At 45.8% G+C, this 21,995-nt stretch overlaps 1 protein-coding gene across 2 annotated transcripts in view; it reads left to right on the forward strand.

The window, feature by feature from the left end:
* Positions 1-7,651: 7,651 nt before the first annotated feature.
* The window catches only part of ABCC4 (ATP binding cassette subfamily C member 4), a 214,174-nt gene continuing 199,830 nt past the window's right edge, over positions 7,652-21,995 (forward strand). For both annotated transcript variants that reach the window (XM_004273657.4, XM_049701021.1), the window contains exon 1: positions 7,652-7,869. In XM_004273657.4, coding sequence (XP_004273705.2) covers positions 7,796-7,869 — 74 coding nt within the window. In that variant the 5' untranslated portion in view covers positions 7,652-7,795. The remainder of the gene's footprint in view (positions 7,870-21,995) is intronic.

The following is a 21,995-nucleotide window of genomic DNA, read 5'->3' on the forward strand; positions in this document are numbered from 1 at the left end:
CATTTATTTTCTTCAAATAAATCTTGACATACAGGGAATTCCCTTGCCGTCCAGTGGTTAGGACTCCGCACTTCCACCGCAGGGGGTACAGGTTCGATCCCTGGTCAGGGAACTAAGAGCCCTGGGTGGCACGGCCAAAAAATTAAAAAAAAAAAACGAAAACTAGTATCTCTTTAGGAAAAAAATCTTGACATACATATTCAGATGGGTTTCATATACGGACAAAAAGTCTGAAGTTATTTATTTCCCTCTTGTGCTGATATCCACTTTTTAGCTCATTTTTTTAAAAAAGCTGAAAATAGAACTAACAGGATTCTTTCTCCATTCTCTCCTACAGATTAGTCTATGTTTTACCTGTAAAAGTAGTGAGTGACTAGTAAATATTCAGCAAATACTGCTGAGAGATAGGTAAGAGCTGTTCTCATGTGAAGTGTGATTGAAGAATCTAATTCTGACCAAAAATTTATTCTGCAATAGGTAATTATATAATCTGTGCCATTTCTAGGCTTTTAAGCTCATAAATACTTTAAAATTGTGTTTTCTTGGACTGGGCAATTAAAAAAAAAATCCATGTCTCTGCTGTACAAGCTGATTTTTCTGCTGTTGTGATCATACTGGTCCAGGGTTTGGGGAGCACAGCGTTCCAATCATTCTACCCAGCACGATTCTGGTGACACCACTTCACCTTGCTCTGAGGCAACCATTTGCTCCAGCAAACTGTCTTTATACACATCCAGCCTCCTGGTTCTAAATTGCATCAAGTACCTCAGAAATGTTGATGCAATGATTACTTCTTTACTTTCTGTTTGTGACTCTAAAATCATATCTGAAGATGAAGAGAGAGGCAGCCCGAAGTGGCAGGAAGTTCATGGGCTTTGGGACCAATATCTGTGTTCAAATCTTGTTGTTTTTCCATTTTGGAAAATTCGCTTCACCTTTGTCTAAACTTTATTACCTGTAAGAAGATAATTATATATACCTTATCCCTATTGCAAGGATTTAGTGAGATGATAAAAGGGTACAGTTACACATTCAATGAAGGGTAGTTATTGTTAGTGAATGAAAAATACCACGTTTTGCCGAACAGTTGCCTTATATGACATAACCTTTGGTCAGAAGCATAATTACAGACTGATTATAAATTCCTTGGAAGGCTGGATTTTTGGTGTGTTTTTCATATGAATATTGGTACGTAGTTCATTTGCTATGTGTTGCTGAGAAAGCTACCATCAGCGATGATTTTATTTAGTAACAGTTTTTGTTCTTTCAACACTGCTTTCTGAAATTTAGAAAACCTCTGTTAATCTGTATAATGTAATACAGCATTTATTTTATTTTATTTATTTACTTATTTTTTGGCCACGCAGCACTGCAGGCCAGATCTTAGTTCCCTGACCAGGGATCAGACGAGCACACCCCTGCCGTGGAAGGGTCGAGTCTTAACCACTGGACCACCAGGGAAGTCACTACAGCATTTCTTTTAAAACTTTTTTTCCCTCAGGAAAAATAAGGTTTGCCTTGGTTTTTAATTACCCATAATGTGACAATACAGAAATAAACAATTATTTGGAATATTTGGAATATTTTCATTTGGAATATTTTCTTCCAGTGTTTCTTGTTTCACGCATTCTTGTGCAAAATTGTTATAATGGTTTCATGTCATTATATGAATATTTTCTGTTGTATTAGTTTGGTCCCCTGAAACTAAACTCTAGGACAAGAATTTGAATGCAGTAGATTATTTTGGTAGTGGTCCCAGGAAACGCTGGTAATGGAGGGGGTAAGTGAGACAAGAAAGGGAATGAAGGCAGCAAAGGTTATATTATCAAGCATTTTCCCGGGATGGGCTACTGGAGCATAATCCTGCTGGGTAACTTTAGGAGACAGTGTGGAACACAAGCCTCATGGTTAACTTCTTTGAGGAGTGAGTGAGTTGGGGTATTTATACTCCTGTCTGTCTGTTGACTGAAGGCTTCTGGGGGAGGAGAGCAGAGACATTAAATTCCCTGGTGCTCTGGGCCTGCCTTGTACTTGAGCAGAGCTGACTGTGGTGGCAGACAAAGCCCTCAGGCAGAGTTGCAGGAAGTCAGGCTGGTGTGAAATGTAAGGGGCCAGGGCTTATGGACAGGCACTGACATCATTGACTCGTCCATGTTATTAAACACTGGCTATAGAACAGTCTACAGCGTGGAGGAGTGCCTTCTCAAGGGTTGTACTCCTGTAGTTATTTCTTTTTCCATTTTCTGTTCCTCCTCACAGCAAAATTTCTCACAGGAGTTGTGCATAACCACTGTCTCCACACCTTCACACACTGTTCTCTGCTCAACACATTTTTATAGTGTTTCTATCTCTCTTTAAAATACTGCTTTTCCGAAGTCACCAAAACCCTCCACTTTGCCAAAAATCCAATTGTTACTCTTCAGTCTTCAACTTACTACCCTCTCACAAGCATAGGTTCCAGCTTTTCCTGCACTTCTGTGACCACATTTTCTCCCACTTCTGTCTCCTTTGGCTTCTCCCTCTCTCTTTCCCTTTGTTTCCATTCATCTTAGTTCTTTAAGGAAAATTCTAAGTAAATATAGGAAAATCAGTATTTTATATAATCGGGGTTATATACACATTTAAAAAATAAAATTTGGCGATCATTTTAGCATTCTTAAAATACTTCACATTAAAAGAAGAGGGAAAATTTATTAACCTTTTAGAGACACTTATAAACCATTAGCAAACCAAATCGCCTTGTGATAACATTCGCTTCTCCAGCTGTCATTCTTTAGGCAAGTTCAGTTTCACAGAAGACAACTGAGGCCAAGAGGCATATAAGTTGCCAAAATTATATGTACAAACTCATTATTCCTAGCAGAGAGCCTCAGATCCTTACTTTGAAGCCTATTCAGTATTACTTTACAAGCCGGTTTAAAAGCATTTAAGGCGGGGGGGGGGGGGGCTTCCCTGGTGGCACAGTGGTTAAGAATCTGGCTGCCAATGCAGGAGACATGGGTTCGAGCCCTGGTCCTGGAAGATCCCACATGCCACGGAGCAACTAAGCCCGTCCGTGCATCACAACTACTGAGCCAGCGTTCTAGAGCCTGTGAGCCACAACTACTGAGCCCATGTGCCAACAACAAATGAAGCCTGTGCGCCTAGAGCCTGTGCTCCACAACAAGAGAAGCCACTGCGGTGAGAAGCCCGCGCACCGCAATGAAGAGTAGCCCCCACTTGTCACAGCTAGAGAAAGCCCATGCACAGCAATGAAGACCTAACGCAGCCAAAAAAAAAAAAAAAAAAAAAGGCATTTAAAAGTAAAATAGTATTAAAAAAAGTTAGAGAAGAAATAAAAATGTAGAAAAAATAGACGTGAATTTTTTAAAGTTTAAACTTTTTGTTTTTTTGTTGTTATTCAATATATATACATAGATCAGTAAACCCCTATACCTATGTTTCATTAGGCCCAAGAGTATTGTACCAAATGACACAATACCACATGCTGGTAACTGTAAGGTCGGATCTTAACAAACGGCACCACGAAACAGGAAAGCTTCAAGTGAGCTTTATTAGGGAGCGCTCCCCGGCGAGGTTCACCGGTCCGAGAGAAAGGGGGCCAGAGAAGTCGCACCTGGGCGAGGGTTGGGCAAGATTTTATAGGGGAAGAAGGGAAAGGGGTGTGGTGAATCTGGGAGGGTGCAGGGTATTCCTTATTTGGTGGTCTTTTCGGGTATCCTGGGGGACCGTTAGTCCCGCCCCTCGAAAGGCGGGAAGGCTGGGCTGGGTTCAAAGTCCCCAGATCAGTTCCTGGAACTGGGTGGTCCGGAATGTCTCCAGGGCAGTTTCTGGAACTGGGTGGTCCGGAGAATTTCGGTCTGATGCAACCTGTGAATCTGATTGTGTCCCCCTGCCTCGGGCCAGTTGGCCTTACAGTAATGATACTAAATAATTAATAACATTTGTCATTATGTTCTGCCCACTCTGAGAATGGAGGGCCATCAGCAATACATTTTAGAAAAATGCCCATCAAAAAAGTCAACATTTTTTGTTTTAATATTGAAACATAATGGAATTTATTTCCATTATTTCCATTACAATAAAAGCCTTCACTCAAAGGTGTGTCTCTGAGGATGGAAATTGCTAAATTGTAAGCTCTGTGAGGGTATGAAACTTACATTTCATTTAGATGCAGTTTGCTACTTCTATACCTACAGCTTCCCTGAGAGTTCACATCTAAAAGGGATGAAGGGGGGGACTTCCCTAGGACTCTGAGCTCCCAATGCAGGTGGCCTGGGTTCAATCCCTGGTCAGAGAACTAGATCCCACATGCATGCCGCAACAAAGATCCTGTTGCTGTAACTAAGACCCGGCACAGCTAAAATAAATATCTAAATATTAAAAGAAATAAATAAGAGGAATGAAGGGAAGTCTTTTCAGAAAACCAAAAAGAAATTCTAAAGTTTTTAATGTTCAGGAAGAGTGCTTCAGCTTTTTAACCCCTGAATGTTATATATCTATGAGTATCTAAAACAGATTAAACAATATGCAATACAAATTAATTTTATAAATCTATTTCTTACCTCAAATTCTATTTCTCTTAGTTTAATATATAATAAAATCTTTTTTAATGAAGAAAAAAATGGACCCGATGATGGTAATTTGCAAGGGATGGAAAGGAGATTATTATGATAACTTTGGTAGTGTTTATACATTATTTCTAAAAATTGACAGGAGAAAAGCTAAGTCTACCCTTCTAATTTTCTTGAGTTGAAGAAAGCTGTATCTCTATCAGATGCTATATAAGACTGAAATTCTCTAAGGGATCAATGGGGATATTTTATTAATACAGAATCGAATCTATAACTTAAAAAAAATCTATTTCCACTATTATAACATTTCACCTTTTGGATAAATAGTCTTCATCAGTGTCTTACCAGTGTTTCATAGATTTTTTTCCCTTTTCTTTCCTGCTTCCTACCTTCCTTCCCTTCTTTCTCTCTTTTTTTTTGAGGGGCAAGTACAGAGATTTCTCATATCTGCCCTGTCCCCGCACTCCATAGCCTCCCCACTACCAACATTCCTCCACCAGCGTGATACATTTGCTACAATTGATAAATCCACACTTACACATCCTAGTCACCCAAAGTCCATAGTTTACATTAGGGTTCACTCTTGGTGTTGTGCATTCTATGGTTTTGGAAAAATATATAATGACATTTCCATCATTATGGTATCATACAGAGTATTTCCATTGTCCAAAAATCCTCTGTGCTCCCCCAATTCATCCCTCACTCCCCCCTCCGCCCTCTGGCAGCCACTGATTTTTTATTGACGCCATAGTTTTGCGTTTTGTCATATAGTTAGCATTATACAGTATGCAGCCTTTTCAGGCTGGCTTTTTTCACTCAGTAGTAAGCATTAAGCTTCCTCCATGTCATTTCATGGTTTGGTAGCTCATTTCTTTTTTGTGCTGAATAATATTCCATTGTCTGGATGGGTCAGTTTATCCATTCACCTACTGAAGGATGTCTTGGTTACTTCCAAATTTTGGCAGTTATGAATAAAGCTGCTATAGGCATTTCACAGATTCAAAAAAAATCTTTTCCCTTCCTTCAAAATTGAACATAAAATCAACCAGCTTACTTCCAATATGCATCCAAACCAGACTGAAGAGGTGCCTCCTTTGGTCTACTTCATACTCTCTCCATATTTGCATTAATTGCTTTATTGAATTAGCATACTGTTTTCTCCATCTTCCATGTATTTATTTTAAACAATGCAGGAAAATGCAATAAAACACCCAAATGGATCGACAAGTGCCATTACAATACAGAGATGGTGGTTTAATGGAAACTGAAAAAATTGACTCATGGGCAGAGATGGTTGGTTCATGCTCAGAAACTGCAAACTCCCAGATGGTTTTGGGAAGACATTTTTATAGGCAAAATTTGGGGTGAGGGCTGCAGGGTGCGTGAATTTCTTCAGATTGGTTGTTGTGAGGTAACAGGGCATTCCAGTAATCCTGTGCGCAGCCTGAAGTTACCGTCCTCCACCTGGGCAGGGGCTTTATTTCCAGCAGAAGAACTCAAAGATATTTTTATGTATATTCCTTGAGGAGGAACCAGGATCCTGCTTTAATCACTGCACTATAGTTTGATTGTTCCTCCTTTGTTTCTGCAGTCTCTTACTTCCACGATTAGCAACTATTTGAATCTGCTCTTTGCAACAGGGAGGTCTAGGAGGCTATTTATCCTGCAAATAAGAAAGGAGGGGACAAAGACAGGCTTTTGCGCCCAGAAGGACCCCACAGGGTTGTGCTTAGTTACAGATTTATTCATCTTGCATAACTGGCGCTAAAAGCCGTTGTTTTTTAAAAATTGAAGTATAGTTGATTTACAACCTTGTGTTAAAAGCCATTATTAATAACACCATTTTAGCCAAGGTACATGGGAAATTATCAAAGTGATCTTGTTATAAGCACCAAGAACTTTGATCTTCCCTCATTTAGGGTAGAAGGGATGAGAAACTGCTGAGCTGGTAAGATGGCCACACAAATAACTAAACACTTATGAGTGGGAGCCCAAGATTTTGTTCATTCAGTCCTACAGTCATTCATTCACTCAAGGTGCATTCTAGGTACTTTCCACACACACTGTCCATCCACCAGACCATGCTGGACTCTCGCTTGAGTCCAAATCAGAATTCATCATTTATTGATTTTAAGACCTTGGTCAAGTTCTGTCCTTAAGCCTCATCTTTTTCATCTGTGAAATAGGGATAATAATGCCTTCTTAAATAGGGCATTGTTAGAGTTAAAAGTGAGATCCGGTCCCCAGAAATTCGAAAAACCGTGTTTTGTAAACATATGTCACTGTTCTTCCACTAGGATCTGAGCACGTGACGAAAGAAATCTGAAGGCAGTCTCTCTCTCCCCATATTCCCCTTTCCTCATCTAAGAGGGCAGCAAAAAGCTCACAGAGGTCCCTCGCACAGTGCAGCAATGTGAGATGCTAAAAGCCTGTCCCCAGTGGCAACATGCAGTCATCTTCCAAAATCATTTGAGTTCTAACCCTGTGTTAGTTTTCTCTAGCTCTTGCAGCTCTACGAACATAATCTGTGCTAAGCCCTGCTGTTGTCCGTGGTCAAATGCTCGGCCGCAGGTAGGAGACCTTCCCCCAGGACTCCAGTTTGGTCAGGATGAGGGCAGGGGGCCCAGAGGGCCGACTGCTAACGCCTTCTGCCCGCTTTCTCCCGGCGTTTGGAAAGCGGCTGCCGAGGGGGCGTTTCTGAGCAGCAGGGGCGGGCAGATATGGCGCCTCCCCTCTCCACCTTCTGGGTGGGTGCCTGGGCTAGCAGCAAGAACTACGGCAGAGTTTGCAGCCAGGTGTTAGCACGTGGCCGCCTAGGCGCGGAGCCCGGTGTTCCCTGCGCTCGGCCTACCCGCCTCTATCCAAAGGCGCCGGCGGCCTTGCCTCACACCTTCGCCAGGCTCCCTACTGCGTCCGCGCGGCCAACCTTTTGTGCCGCCGCCCCCGCACGCGGCCTGTAGCTCTAGGCTCCCAGGGATCCGGCAGCAGCGCATTGCCGGCTTCCTCCAGGCGGCCCCGGGAGGCGGCGCGGCCTGGGAGGCGGGGACCCGGAGGGCCACAAGCGCTCGGCTCCCGGAAGCGAGTGGTTCTCTGGCTCCCGGAGCGCGGATCCGCGCGGCAGCCTGAGGTCCAGCATCCCAGCCGACGCCTCCAGGAGCAGCGGGAGCGGCGCCCACGCCGGAGCAGCGCCACCCCGGCCAGCGCCCGTCCTGGCCCGCAAGATGCTGCCGGTGTACCCGGAGGTGAAGCCCAACCCGCTGCAGGACGCGAACCTCTGCTCCCGCGTGTTGTTCTGGTGAGCGCCCCGCCTGAGCCGTGACACCCCTTCCCGCCGCGGGCCGGCGCCTGGCGCCTTTCAGGGGCAGAGGGCTGCGGCGAGCAAGCGCTTTCCGCCGGCGCCCAGGCCGCTGGGCTTCTTGCTGCTGGCGGGGCCGCCCCGCACTAGCCTCCTGGTACCCGCCTGCGCGCGGCGGCGGAGGAGAGGGCCGGCGATTGGGACCTTGCGGCGGCGGCACCGGGTGTCCCTGCCTTTCCGCTCGCCGCCGCGCCGGCTTCCAGTTCCCGGGAGCGGCGGGAGCAGGAGGCGCGGAGGCTGAGACCCTAGGCTGCCCGCTGGGAACCGGCTGCCAGAGGGAGGAGGGACTGCACCCTCCCCAGCCCCCGACTCCACCTCTGAACTGCACCCTTGTTTCTTTTTTTCGTAAGCAAGCAGCTTATGAACAGCTTCCTTTATGTGACTAGTGCCCTGGACCAGTCGCCGTCTTCCAATAATGTCCCCACCTTTCACCATATTCCGTATGTCTTATGTGACAGCAGCGTTCCAACTCCTCCGGGCTCCCTCTGTGTCTGTGACCCTGTCTCCCTCCCTCCCTCTCTCCGTGTGCGTCTCTCAGTGTCCTGGTACGTGGTTAAGGCAAATTTCGAGTGGATTAAAAAACACTCTTAATTTGTTTTTAATGAACGGGGACACTATTCGAGAACACGTTTTGCTTTTGCCTGGGACTCACAGCCACGACTGGAGTGTGTATTTGACCAGCCCTTTCCCTATTGGGAATCTTTACACTTCCACTTTTGAGGACCGCTCTGGGGGTGGGGTCCCTGAAGTCTGTGGGGTCTTACCCAGGTCTCTAGCCTTCAGAGAAGTGTTCTGTGGTCTTGGTGCAGGTGGTCTGCCCAGGAGTCCCATGGTCTTGAAACCACTGAAGAGTCCTTGAGTTGAGAGGAAACACCAATGAAAAATGGTTCAGAGAGAAGCTCTTTAACTGAAGTTTTCCATCTAGTAGCTGGGACTACTAACTTCAACCTTTGGGCTTTAGTCACACTTGCTTGATTGTTAGATCTTTTGTTTCAGGACCCTAACCCATTCATCTTTCCCATATATTCTATTTCCTGTTTTTAGTGGGACAGCCTAGGGGATCCCCCGGGGATGGAAGCTCCTATGCTTGTTTTGATGGTGGTGTTTTCAGTTTGTGTAGCTACGTCTCTTGGACATTTGGTGGCCTTTCAGGATCAAGAGGGTCCTAGAAGAAGAAACATGGGTGTGGTTACAGTAACTTCAGGCAGGGCAAGGAAATCTCCAAGCCCATTCTGTTGGTGGACTTTGAAAATGTATGCGAATGGAAATGGGAAGGTGAGGACTTCTCATTGATTTTGGTAGGCACCCCTTTCCAGTTTTCCTGCTGCAGGGCAAGGACCTATTATCTCTTATTTTACAGCTGAAGGCACCGAAGCAGAGAGTTTGAATAAGTTGTCTACTATCACACAGCTAGTAAGTGGTGGAGGGGGGCCGTTAACCAGGCAGTCTGGCTTCTGAGCCTGTGTTCCCTGTGTATGTAACTGCAGTTCTGAGCTGCTTCTGTTTGTATACTCGTTGGTAAACGCACAGAGAAGGCGATTGCAAACACATCTTTGTTCTTGTCGGCAGGAGTTTCTCAAGGGAAGTTCTTAGCAGCTGTTGGAGGTCATGGTATGTGATACATCTCTATAACCAAGCTAAGGGGCGGCTGTTCTCAGAGTATGGTTCTCAGCATCCTCATCGCCTGGGCATTTGTTAGAAATGCAGATTCCCCTGCACTCATTCTAGGCCAGTTCTGTAAAATTAGAAACTCTTGGGATGGGGTTTAAACAAGCACTCCAGGTGATTCTTTTTTTTTTAACATCTTTATTGGAGTATAATTGCTTTACAATGGTGTGTTAGTTTCTGCTTTATAACAAAGTGAATCAGTTATACACATACATATGTTCCCGTATCTCTTCCCTCTTGCGTAAGCACCCCAGGTGATTCTGATGGAAGGTTTGATGCTGGCTACAGCTTTAAGTCACTTCTCCCACTGGCATTGTTACTTAAGTATTAACTTTTAAAAAGGGGTCCAGGACTTCCCTGGAGGTCCAGTGGTTAAGACCCCGCTTTTCCACTGCAAGGGGCACGGGTTTGATCCCTGGTCCAGGAACTAAGATCCCGTATGCCACGCGGCCAAAATAAGAAAGAAGGGGGGCGGGGTCCAGACTTGGCGAAGTTAGTTGTTGACCATGATTGCCATCCTGTATTCAAAGTCTGAGGTACCTTAGTGATTTCCTTGTGTCCCCAACTTGGCTGTCACGGGAAAGCTGAAATGAGCCCAGCCAGGAAGTTCCGCCCAGAGAGAAGGCCCACCTTGTAGAGAGAAGTCAAGTTTTCATCTTCTCATTGGGTATGTGCTTCTTAAATTTCATCTGGGGTTTAGTGTTTCCACAGCACAGGCTGCGCACATAGGATCTAAGGAGTCATACACTATGGCTATTGATAATTTTTGTGGATTTTAGGAAAGAATATATATTTTTCTATTTCTGTAAGAAATTTAAAACTATAGAGCAAGACGAAAAGAATAAGGGTGTGTTTCTGTTAGCCAAGCACACTTGCTGATATTTGGTCGTTTCTTAGTCTTTCCCCTAGAAATCTTTATGCACACCTCGTGCCCACATTCGTCTTTTCTATAAAAGGAAATCGTTTTGAATCCTGAACCCTTCTTAATTTTCTATGGTTAACATTTACTTACGGCATTAAGTAAGCATGGTATTAAAACATGGTATTTAATTGCAGTTTATGCAGTCTTTCGTCCAGCACAGTTATATTGCTAATTATGATGTGATGTGTATCCACGACCTTGTATTTTGGTGCATCTTTCCTTTTTCTATATTCTCAGAAGTAAAATAACCAGTGAAAGGCTACATTGTTTTCCATCAGGTTTGGGCCAATTTGCCCTCTTAATAGCTGTTTGTGAGCTCATTTCATTGTCAGCTTTGAGTACGTGAATTACATTTTTCTAGGTCTAAAGTTAAAAATAATATCAAACTCGTTTTTTTTTTTGTTGTTTGTTTTGTTTTTTTTGGGCTGCGCCACGAGGCATGCGGGATCTTAGTTCCTGGACCAGTGATGGAACCCGGGCCCCCTGCATTGGAAGCGCGGAGTGTTAACCACTGGACCGCCAGGGAAGTCCCCCAGTATCAAACAGTTTTAATTTGAATTTATTTGATTTGCAGAAATGGAACCTTTTTTTGGTGTCTATTGACCATTTATTTGTACTTTTTTGAATTGTGTATTAATAGATTTTTTCCTATGAGGTATTTATATTTTTGAAATAACTTGTAATAGTGCTTATAATTTTCCAGATTTTCATTTCTCTTAATTTAGCTTAGAGGTTTTAAATTATATATCATTAAGTATATCAAGCTTTTCTTTTTGGTTTCTCCTGTTGCTTTTGTAATACCTTTTCTAAATCCCAGCATCATCTAAATCTCTGTAAGCATTTTACGTTACTTCTTGTTTCATTTCTAACCATAAAGCCAGCTAGAATTTCTCTTAGTGTTAGATATAAGATAGGCCCCATTTTTTCTGAAACAGCCCATCTTCCTATCATGGTTTATTGAATAATTCTTGCTCATCCCCATTATTGGAAATAAGTGGCATAAATTATGAACCGTGTCCAGTCTGCTGAGACTCTTCCTGGTCATGTTCCCACTGTCCTGCACAGCAGGCCTCTGGGGTGTGCTCTGCACTTCTCTCCCACCCTCGTCCCAGAGGCCAGCAGTTTGGGGGTTAGTGTGGGACCTGTCCCCAGAGATGAGGGTTGAGTAGGGTCTTTGGCCAGATGCACTTGGCCCATCAGGGAGTGGTTAAATTGTAGCTCCCCCCCGCCGACGCTGACCACGTCTCAGCTGGTGAACTGTCACCTTGCAAAGGGAGTGCTGTGGTGGAAACTGCCCCTGGTGTCCAGACAGACTCTGGAGACTCTTGTCAGAGAAGCTGATGACATGAGGGGGGGATGTGAACTGGCTGAGTGCTGAGATGTTTAGGGAGGTTGGTCCTGTCAGGCCCTCAGTAAATACTGATCGTGAATGCACAGAAATGTATAATTCCAAACTAGGATTCTTTGCACCATTTTCTCCAAATGCTGTAGATGCAGGCTGCGTGAGCTTCCCAGGGCTCTTTCTCCGGCTTTGGTTTGTTCCCCTTTCTTAGGTGTCTAGTTTGATTAGTTCTGGCAATTTTATACAATAACTCCAGCACCGTGGAAGATGAAGAACACCCTAAAGGTGTATTAAAATTTACTGCTAAGTCCTTACAGTGAAATGCACAGTGTAACAAATTTAAGTTTCCTTCCTATAGTATATTCTTGATTTTGGGGGTCTCTATAGTCCTCATCTGCTCAGCCTGAGAGGTATCAACTAGTGTCCATTCAGATGTGTCACGTGAATAATTTGCCTTTCTGAGTCTTCCAGGGGTCCCCCAATGTGTTGACTCCCTTCCCTTTGTTGATCTGAAACAGACTGTCAGATATTCTCCAGCAAATATGGGTTTATTTGGGATCAGCAGAGAGTTGCAATTCAGGGTCTGCAGCCATGGCGAGCCATGTGTACGTCTCCAAAGGGCAGGGGAAGGAGAACTCTTATAGAGGGGAAAAGAGTTGCGAGGGCTGTTGTCGTAAGCAGAGTCCATGGCTTTTCTTTCTCCTTTTTAAAAAAAATAAATTTATTTCTTTTGGCTGCGTTGGGTCTTTGTTGCTGTGCGCGGGCTTTCTCTAGTTGCGGCGAGCGGGGGCTACTCTTCATTGCGGCGTGCGGGCTTCTCATTGCGGTGGCTTCCCTTGTTGCGGAGCATGGGCTCTAGGCGCGTGGGCTTCAGTGGTTGCAGCACGTGGGCTCAGTAGTTGTGGCTCGTGGGCTCTAGAGCACAGGTTCAGTAGTTGTGGCACACGGGCTTAGTTGCTCCGTGGCATGTGGGATCTTCCTGGACCAGGGCTCGAACCTGTGTCCCCTGTGTTGGCAGGCGGATTCTTAACCACTGTACCACCAGGAAGCCCCATGGCTTTTCATTGGCTGAGTCCTTGGCAGGAAAGAAGAGGAGTCTGTCTGCTTGCCTTTGGGCTCTGATACTTTTGCAGGCGTGAGAGCTCCCCCTCCTGGTCTCCCAACTGTTTAATTGAGGTTTCTGTTTGTTAATTTTTTTACCCTTCCCTGTCTGTCTCCCAGGCTATGTCTGCTATGTGGGGTGTGGAACACCTTCATCCTAAATCTTGCCTGTAACTTTTTGATGGATCCAGGGAACCCTGTCCCTCTTACTATGAGGCTGTTTCCATGGGTTTCCTCTTTGTGTGAGATAAGCCCTTGTAAGAGTTTTCTGTGTTTCTGTGTCCACCATGGATAAAATGAAGGTGAATACCTGTAATGCAGTGGGAAGGTCTGGACTTAGGTTTGGATGGACTCAGGTCTTATCTTCGGCCCTGCAGTTCTATGTAGCTACGTGCAAGTGAATCTCAGCCTCCCCTGGCTTAAAATTGGGAGGCTGGAGATAATCCTCATGCAACTGACCCAGCCCAGAGTTCTGGCCTCAGCTTGTTGGGGCCAGGGGATGCCTGAAGACAGGAAGGTAGCTTTTAGGTCCGTCCGTTCAAAGATTATTCCTTTAAAGATCTCTTTATGTTAGGTAAATACCTAGGGATAACTGAAAATGGCAGGGGGTAAACTGAATACTTCCTTCAGATGTTAACTCATGTTTTCCCATTTTCAGCAGTATTTTCTGATGTGCTGTTAAAAATGCAGATGCAGGGCTCTTTCCCTCCCTGCCTCAAGGTATTCAGATTCTGGTAGGTGTGGAAGGGACCTGCGTTTTAAGTTTATTCACAGCACTTACATGCAATCAGTCCTCAGAGATGGAACCATTTAGATAACAATACACATAACCACTAACACCTATTGAATGCTTCCTCTGGGCTCAGAATCTTACTCATTGTTTTTACTTTGTTCAAAATTTTATTTATTTATTTTTGGCTGCGTTGGGTCTTGTCGCTGCCCGCTGGCTTTCTCTAGTTGCGGCGAGCGGGGGCTGCTCTTCCTTTCAGTGTGTGGGCTTCTCATTGCGGTGGCTTCTCTTATTGCAGAGCCTGGGCTCTAGGCACATGAACTTCAGTAGCTGTGGCGCAGGCTCAGTAGCTGTGGCGCACGGGCTTAGTTGCACCGTGGCACGTGGCATCTTCCCGGACCAGGGATCGAACCTGCGTCCCCTGCATTGGCAGGTGGATTCTTAACCACTGTGCCACTAGGGCAGTCCCTGTTTTTAGTGTCTCATTTAACCCTCAGACATTCCTATGAGTCAGTGCGGCAGGCATCCTGTGAATGAGGAAATCTAGGTCCAGAGAGGAGCCTCATAGCTGGGAGGTCTGAAGGCCCCAGCTGGGACTCCACCCACATCCTCAGCACACCCAGGAGGCTGGCAGTACTCACTGTCCTGTCTGCCTGGCTTTAGCTCCCACAGGTTGGGTGAATAATAAATGAATATGCTGACAGTTAAAACTTATGTTAGTGACTGAATATGCTCTTTACATAGGCATGCATCTGGAGCATGTTTTCCTACGTTCTGTTTGTTATGCTGCTGCCCGAATTGTTGAGTGGGTCGTTGGCATCCTTATTCCTCCAGTTCTGAAGGCATCAACCTGTCAGTTCCCCTCGACTTCTTCAGCCTCATCTGCTGACATCAGATCCTGTTGATTCAACTTTAGACATGCCTTTGGAGTAATTCATTCATTCAGCAACTGTTTCCTGAGTGTGGATGTGTGGAATTCACAGGAAAGGGGACCACAAAGATGCCACCCTCCTGGAACTTGTGTCCCTCCCCGCCCCTGTTCCGTCCTCACCTAACAGTCTTGGCTTCACGTCTTCCCAACGGGTCTTCCTGCTACCATCCTTTCCCCTAAAACAAATCCATGCCGTCCCCCTGCTTAAAAATCTCTCCTTCCTCCTGCTCTCAAGAGTAATTCTTTAGCATGGCCTTCAAGGATCCTTCAGAATCTCCTTTCTGAGCCTCATCTTTCATCATTTCTTACACAGCTGGACTTGTCTGATGAGTTGAGGCCGATCTTATAGCTGTCCTGCCTTTGCAGGGCCATCAGAGCCAGGCCTGGGGTCCTGCCTGGTGAAAGGCAGCTGCCGCTGAGTGAGCCGTTGTGTTACCGGGGCTGTGGGAATAGATGCGGGATAGCAGGCCGATGCCCATGTTGTTTTCCCAGCACCATTGCCAGAGGCTCATTTATACAACACTGAGTCCTCATCCAGGTCGGGTACAGTGGAGCAATGCCCCATCTGAAGCCAGATTGCCTGGGTACAGATCTGACCTCTGCAACTTACCTGACCATCCTACGCACCTCACAGGGTTGTGGAGAGCATTAAATGAACCAAACACTGGTGAAACACTTAGAACAGTGTCTGGCAGATAGCAAGCAGTAAATAAATATTAAAAGATAGCCATGCCACCTTCTTGTTAGGAGTTGTAAGCTAACGTTTTCGTTTGTAAATTGACACGGTCTATTTCCCAGATGGGTGTGTGCTGCAGGAGGGTATGAAGAAGGTGTGCACTGATTGATGCAGGGTTTTGAGGAGCGGTTGGACGGAGAAGAAGGGGACTCATCCCAGGCAGGAGACGGGCACACGCAGGACACAGAATTCTGCAGAAGGTAGTATGTCCTGAGAATAGAAAGAAGTGTGTGGATGCCCCTCTCTCCCGTCTGGCGGTGTTTGCGGTTCTTCAAGGTCACACCCCTCCCCTATTTCATCCCTGCTGGCTTGCAGACTTCTCTGATCCTTTCTCCTCGTCCTGTACTCCTGACCGACGTCTGTAGCCCGTCTGTGGTTTCTGACGTCACTCCTCATTCCATTTCCTGGTTTCATGGCCACTTCTGTGCTGATCTCTTCATGTGGCTAGTCCCCACCTGGTCTTTTCCCAAAACCAGCTCCTGTCTGCCCTCCTTGCAGTGTTATGAGATCAGAGGTTTGGAAGGGAGAGAGCTTCTAGTCCATACTGGACACAGGAATCTCTTCCAGACATTGTGCAATGGGGAAATTTACTGCTCTTGTGTCTTCATATTAAAATGACAGAGTGTGGTCTATTGAGCCAGTTTTCTTTCTTTCTTTCTGTGTCTCCTTCTATGTTTTTGGTCAACACAGGAATTTGACTCCCCATCTTCATATGGGGGCCTTCTGGTATTCAGAGATGGGCTTTACGGACCCATTAAATCTTTAAAGAGAACTGTCTCCAGTTTCCATGCTGCCTTTTTTTAAAAAATTAATTAATTTATTTTTGGCTGCGATGGGTCTACGTTGCCGCGCGCAGGCTTTCTCTAGTTGTGGCGAGCGGGGGCTACTCTTCGTTGCGGTGTGCGGGCTTCTCATTGTGGTGGCTTCTCTTGTTGCGGAGCACGGGCTCTAGGCGCGCGGGCTTCAGTAGTTCTGGCACACGGGCTTTAGTAGTTGTGGCTCGTGGGCTCCAGAGCATAGGCTCAGTAGTTTTGGCGCATGGACTTAGGTGATCCGCAGTATGTGGAATCTTCCCGGACCAGGGCTCGAACCCATGTCTCCTGCATTGGCAGGCGCATTCTTAACCACTGTGCCACCAGGGAAGCCCCCATGCTGCCTTTTTTTTTGTGGTACGCGGGCCTCTCACTGTTGTGGCCTCTTCCGTTGCGGAGCACAGGCTCCGGACGCGCAGGCTCAGCGGCCATGGCTCACGGGCCCAGCTGCTCCGCGGCATGTGGGATCTTCCTGGACTGGGGCACGAACCTGCGTCCCCTGCATCGGCAGGTGGACTCTCAACCACTGCGCCACCAGGGAAGCCCCTTAAAATTTTTTTTTTTTCCATGCTGCCTTTTTAAGTGGCAAGGTTTTCAGGCCCTCTTCCATCTGGTTGAACTGAATGCTCTTTAGTAAGGTTTCTTTTAAAAATAAATTTATTTATTTATCTATCTTTGGCTGCACTGGGTCTTCGTTGCTGCGCGCGGGCTTTCTCTGGTTGCGGCGAGCGGGGCGGCTGCTCTTTGTTGTGGTGCGCGGGCTTCTCATTGTGGTGGCGTCTCTTGTTGTGGGGCATGGGCTCTAGGTGTGCGGGCTTCACTAGTTGTGGCACGTGGGCTCAGTAGTTGTGACTCATGGGCTCCAGAGCGCAGGCTCAGTAGTTGTGGCACACAGGCTTAGTTGCTCCACCGCATGTGGGATCTTCCCAGACCAGGGCTCGAACCCGTGCCCCCTGCATTGGCAGACGGATTCTTAACCACTGCGCCACCAGGGAAGCCCCTGAATGCTCTTTAGTATCAACATCTTTATTCTCATGGGTCATCTGGAACTGGACAGGTTTGATCTGATCAGAGGTAGTGTTTTAACTAATTACTTAGACAATTTAACAAATAATTTGCGTGCTTGATGTGTTCCAGGTTATGTTCTAGACCACGTGTTGTCAAACTATGACCCACAGGTCAAATCCAGCCTACTCTCTGCTTTTGTAAATGAAGTTTTATTGAAACACAGCTATGCTCATTCATGAGCATGAATGTTGCAACAGATGCGAAGTTGCAACAGAGACTGTGACCTGCAAAGCCTAAAATGTTTATGATCTAGCTCTTGACAGAAAATGTTTGCTGCCCTGTTCTAGATGTTTGGGATGTAGTAGTGAGCAAAAGAGGTAACAGTCCCTGCCTTCATGTAATTTAAGCTCTAGCAAAGGTGAATAAGTAACCTATAGTATGTTAGATGGTTATGAGTGCTGAGAAGAGAGAATAATAAGATGGGGAAAGGAATCAGGAGTGTGTGTGGGAAAGGGAGGTGACAGTTTTAGGGGGGCCAGGGGGAGCTTCACAGAGAAGAACACACTCCAGAGAGATGACCTGGAGGAGGTGATGGAGTGAGCTGTGCACATTCAGGGGAAAGGACAAGTGTAAGACAAGAGATGATGGGGACTCTGTTGGCCATTGGAGGACTTGGGCTTCACTCTGCGTGGACGGAGTCTACTGAACAGTTTTGAGAAGAGGTGTGACATGATTTGCTCAGGATTTAGTAAGATCACTTCTGGCAGCTGTACTGGAAGTCGACTAAAGAAAGTTATGGGCAGAAATGGGGACACTGGCAGGAGATTTCACAGTAGTTCAGGCCAGAGATGATAGTGGCTTTGACCAGGATGGAAGGAGTGGCAGTGGTGAGTAGCTGGGTTCAGGGAAGAGTTTATTTAAAGGTGGAGCTGTGGGAGAGGGGGTTGGCTTTGATGGTGGAACTTGAGAAGAAGTGACTTTCAAGTCACTTGATTTGGCCTGAGCACCTGCAAGGATGGAGTCACCATTAAATGAAATGCGGACGCCTGCAAGAGGAATGGGTTGGAGAAGACCAGGAGTTTGGTCTTGACCGAGTTAAGTTTGAGATGCCTGGTACACCTGGGAGAGGTTGAGCAGGTCATGCATGAGTCAAGGGCTCAGAGAAGTCTGAGCTGGAGATAAGATTTGGGCGTCATCAGCAACGCATACAGTTGAGATGTATTGGACTTCACAGTGCATCCCCATACAAACTTCTATTTTATCTGGTTTTAAGTTCATTTATTTTGTTGATATCAGAGTTCAGCGTCTCATTGTTGCCTGTAGAAAGTGCTTTGAAAACTTTTGTTGTCTTTACTTGAGAAGGGACAGGTCCTGGGACTGTCCTGCAGGTTATGGCCAATCTGCTAATGAACACCGTGGGCAGTGGGTGAACTTGACACAGGTATCAGGAGAGGTCGGGAGTTCAGAGGTCTCTTATCTACTGGGTAGTTGTTCTGAAACCCTACAAAGAGAAGACTTGAGGCTAGTTTGACATGATTTCCTCTTAATGATTGCAGGCTGGCTCTTGGTGCTGCCTTTCCTGAATATACTTGGAAATTACCTTCTTCAAACAATTGTTGGCATGTATTATCTGTTAAACTTGCTAGCTCTTAATTTTATCTTAAGTTCCTGCTATTGAGTGTACCGCAGTTTCTCAGCCCTCAGTATGATTGAATCACCTGGGCAGCCCTAAAATTTGAATGCCTGGTTCCTCCCGTTAGGCCAATTTGAATCATCATCTCAGGGCATGGAACCCAGGTATCAATATTTTTAAAAGGTTCCCTACAAGTTTCTGATGGACAGTGAAGACCAAGAACCCCTGATTAAAAACAGTTTCCAAAGGTCAGACATTCTTCTGTGCAAATTTTCGTTTCTGTGGCTGGGGGTTCTGGTCTGCCCTCACTTGCACCCCCTTTTCTAAGTTCCTCTCAAAGCGGGAGAACAACTGGCTTGTTCATCCCCGTGGGGACTCAGCAGGGTGTTGTGGAGGAAGAGAGCTTCCTCTGTGTGGGGATCTTAGATAGACTTGGTCCTTGGGTCCTTGTAGTAAACGCTTGTTGAACCTGGTTTTGTCCTCATCTTACCAAAGCAGGACATTGAGGAGCTCAGAGTTGAGTCAGGATGACAAATTCCAGAGAGTGAGCTGCGGCATCTGTGTCGCTGTGTTTATTTCCTCACCCTGGGCAGACAGGAATGCCTGGGTTGATTGAGCCTACAAGGGTAATTGAGTGGAAATCTCACACTTGTCAGCAAAAAGCTCGTGAGCGTAAAATTGCTACCCAATAAATTGCTTTTATTTGCAGACCCTTATTGGTGTGTTTTGATGGTCAGGATGTGACTCAGATTAGATGATAAACCCAGCTGGCTACTTCTTTTAACTTCTATTGAAGGGATTCTTCAACTAGGCAGTGTGCACTCTTTTCTCTCTCTGTAAATATAGAAAGGTGTCCGTCCTGTTTTTTTTTGGCTGCATTGGGTCTTCATTGCTGCGCGCAGGCTTTCTCTAGCTGCCGCGAGCGGGGGCTGCTGTTTGTTGTGGTGCCCGGGCCTCTCACTGTTGTGGATTCTCTTGTTGCGGAGCACGGGCTCTCGGCGTGTGGGCTTCAGTAGTTGTGGCACATAGGTTCAGTAGTTGTGGCACGTGAGTTCAGTAGTTGTGGCACATGGGCTCAGTAGTTGTGGCTTGCGGGCTCTAGAGCACAGGCTCAGTAGTTGTGGCGCATGGGCTTAGTTGCTCCACGGCATGTGGGATCTTCCCCGGGCCCGGGTTCGAACCCGTGTCCCCTGCATTGGCAGGCAGATTCTTAACCACTGCATCACCAGAGAAGTCCTATCATGTCTTTTTATTGCTTTAAATGATCAAGTGTTATTTAAGTCTTTATTCATTTGTGACTTAAAAAAGAAAAAAACTATATTGTTAGCTCTTCAAGGGCAGAAACTAGTGTCTTTGGCATCTCTCAGTGCCTAGCTGAGCATCTTGCCCTTAATAGGTTTATTCAGTGATTGTAAATTACTTTAGTCTTAATCTGAGTTTTTCTAACTTGGAGTTGCTGACACCTCCGTCTTAGATGGGAGCAAGCTGAGTATAAGGAGAGGGCATCAGACTGGAGCCAGGGGTCCTAGTCTGGGATCTTACTAGCTGTGTGACCTTAGCAAAACACTTAACCACTCTGGGCTTTGGTACCCTCTTCTAGAAGCTGGCAGAATTAAACCTACTCACAATGTGTTCTAAAAATTAGATTTTAGATTTAGTACAATGAACGAATATAGTTCCATATACTTATTTTTCTCCCCCACTTCCAATCAGGCAGGGCAAGGCAGCAGGGAAGTAATGTGGGAAGTAGTGCAGTGTATAATATCCATCTCTGATGAATGGAGAAGTGACCCGTTAGTAACTGTCCCACAGAAATTAAGATATATGAAAAAAAGCAACAAAGGGGAATGTAATTTGTACTCAGAACTGGGCTGCTGTCTGTGGAAGCACTTTGAAAATTATAAGGTGGTGTTGCTACATCTGCCAGGAGTCTTCTGGAAAGCAGTTTCTCAGCAGAGCAGTGTGGCCAGGACTGCCCAAGTCAACTTCTGGCAGCTTCCCTCTTTCATTAACAGCGCCAGTGCCTTGATCTTGGACTTCTAGCTGGCAAAGCTGTGAGAGAATACATTTCTCTTGTCTAAGTCACCCTGTGTGTGGTACTTTGGTAGCCTGAGCACGTGAGCAGCTCCCGTTTCCCATGGAGGGCTTGGTTGGAATTAGTGCCACTGGTCATTGATCAGAGCTGCTTTGTATTGTGGTAGTTTGTCCCGTTAGACTGGATTCACCAAGGATTCTGACCCCACAAGCCTTACCCTCTACTCCATCTGCTTATTATAGACCTGCCCTCACATATTTTTTTGAGTTGAATTCAGGTATAATTCCTAAGCCTTCAAACATACATGTAGCCAATCTTCATAAACCCTTTGAGTGCTGTACTTGGGAAGGGAGAGTGCATTCTGCCCCTGGATAGGCAGGCTGGGCATTGCAAGTATAATTTATTGCTCTAGAAATTAGATTACTCATTGTTGCTGTTAGTTCCCCCAGCACGAGGTGGGGACATCTTTGGCATAAGGCTATCCAGTGTAAGCTCTTCTGTTCTTTCGGGCTATGAGGTAACTCAGACTCATGCTCTAAACTTTCTCTTTTTCATCTACATGAAAGTTTCCCCAATAATTTTGCTTTGGGGAAAACCCCATACAAGACCGTAGTGTATCTGATATTAATAGTCGAAAAAAGATGGCTCTGTTGTTCTCAGGCAAACTCAAAATCCGTTCTTCTCCCCCCTTAGAATATGATGTAGTCCTAGTTTTTCCTTCAACAAATATTTTAAAGAGTAGTCCCTTTGAGCAAGCCAAATTAGGATTCCTCTTCTCCCCCCCTCCTCCCTCCCTTCCTCTCTTGAGTGCATTTTGGTCATCTCTGCTAGGAGCCACTCGGAAAGTAAATTGAAGTCTTTTGAAGGGAAATTCCAGCCCCTTCATGGGGAGGGATTCCTATAAGGGGGAGACACATTTTCTAAGAAACCCTTTCCAGGAAGGATGAGGTGCAGCAGGAAGGAATCCCACAGAGCAGCCAACTCAAACACAGAAAGGGAATTAGCTGCCTTTGATTTCTGGGAACTGGCCGTTTTATTTAGGGCAGAGCAAAGTGAGTAACGAGCAGCTACCGCTGAATGCGAGTTGTGCAAAAGGTGGTCTATGCGGTGGGGGAGGGCTGTGTTGGAGAGATTGAACTCAGCCTGCA

This window comes from Orcinus orca, chromosome 18 (genome assembly GCF_937001465.1).
Source record: "Orcinus orca chromosome 18, mOrcOrc1.1, whole genome shotgun sequence".
Lineage (NCBI taxonomy): Eukaryota > Metazoa > Chordata > Mammalia > Artiodactyla > Delphinidae > Orcinus > Orcinus orca.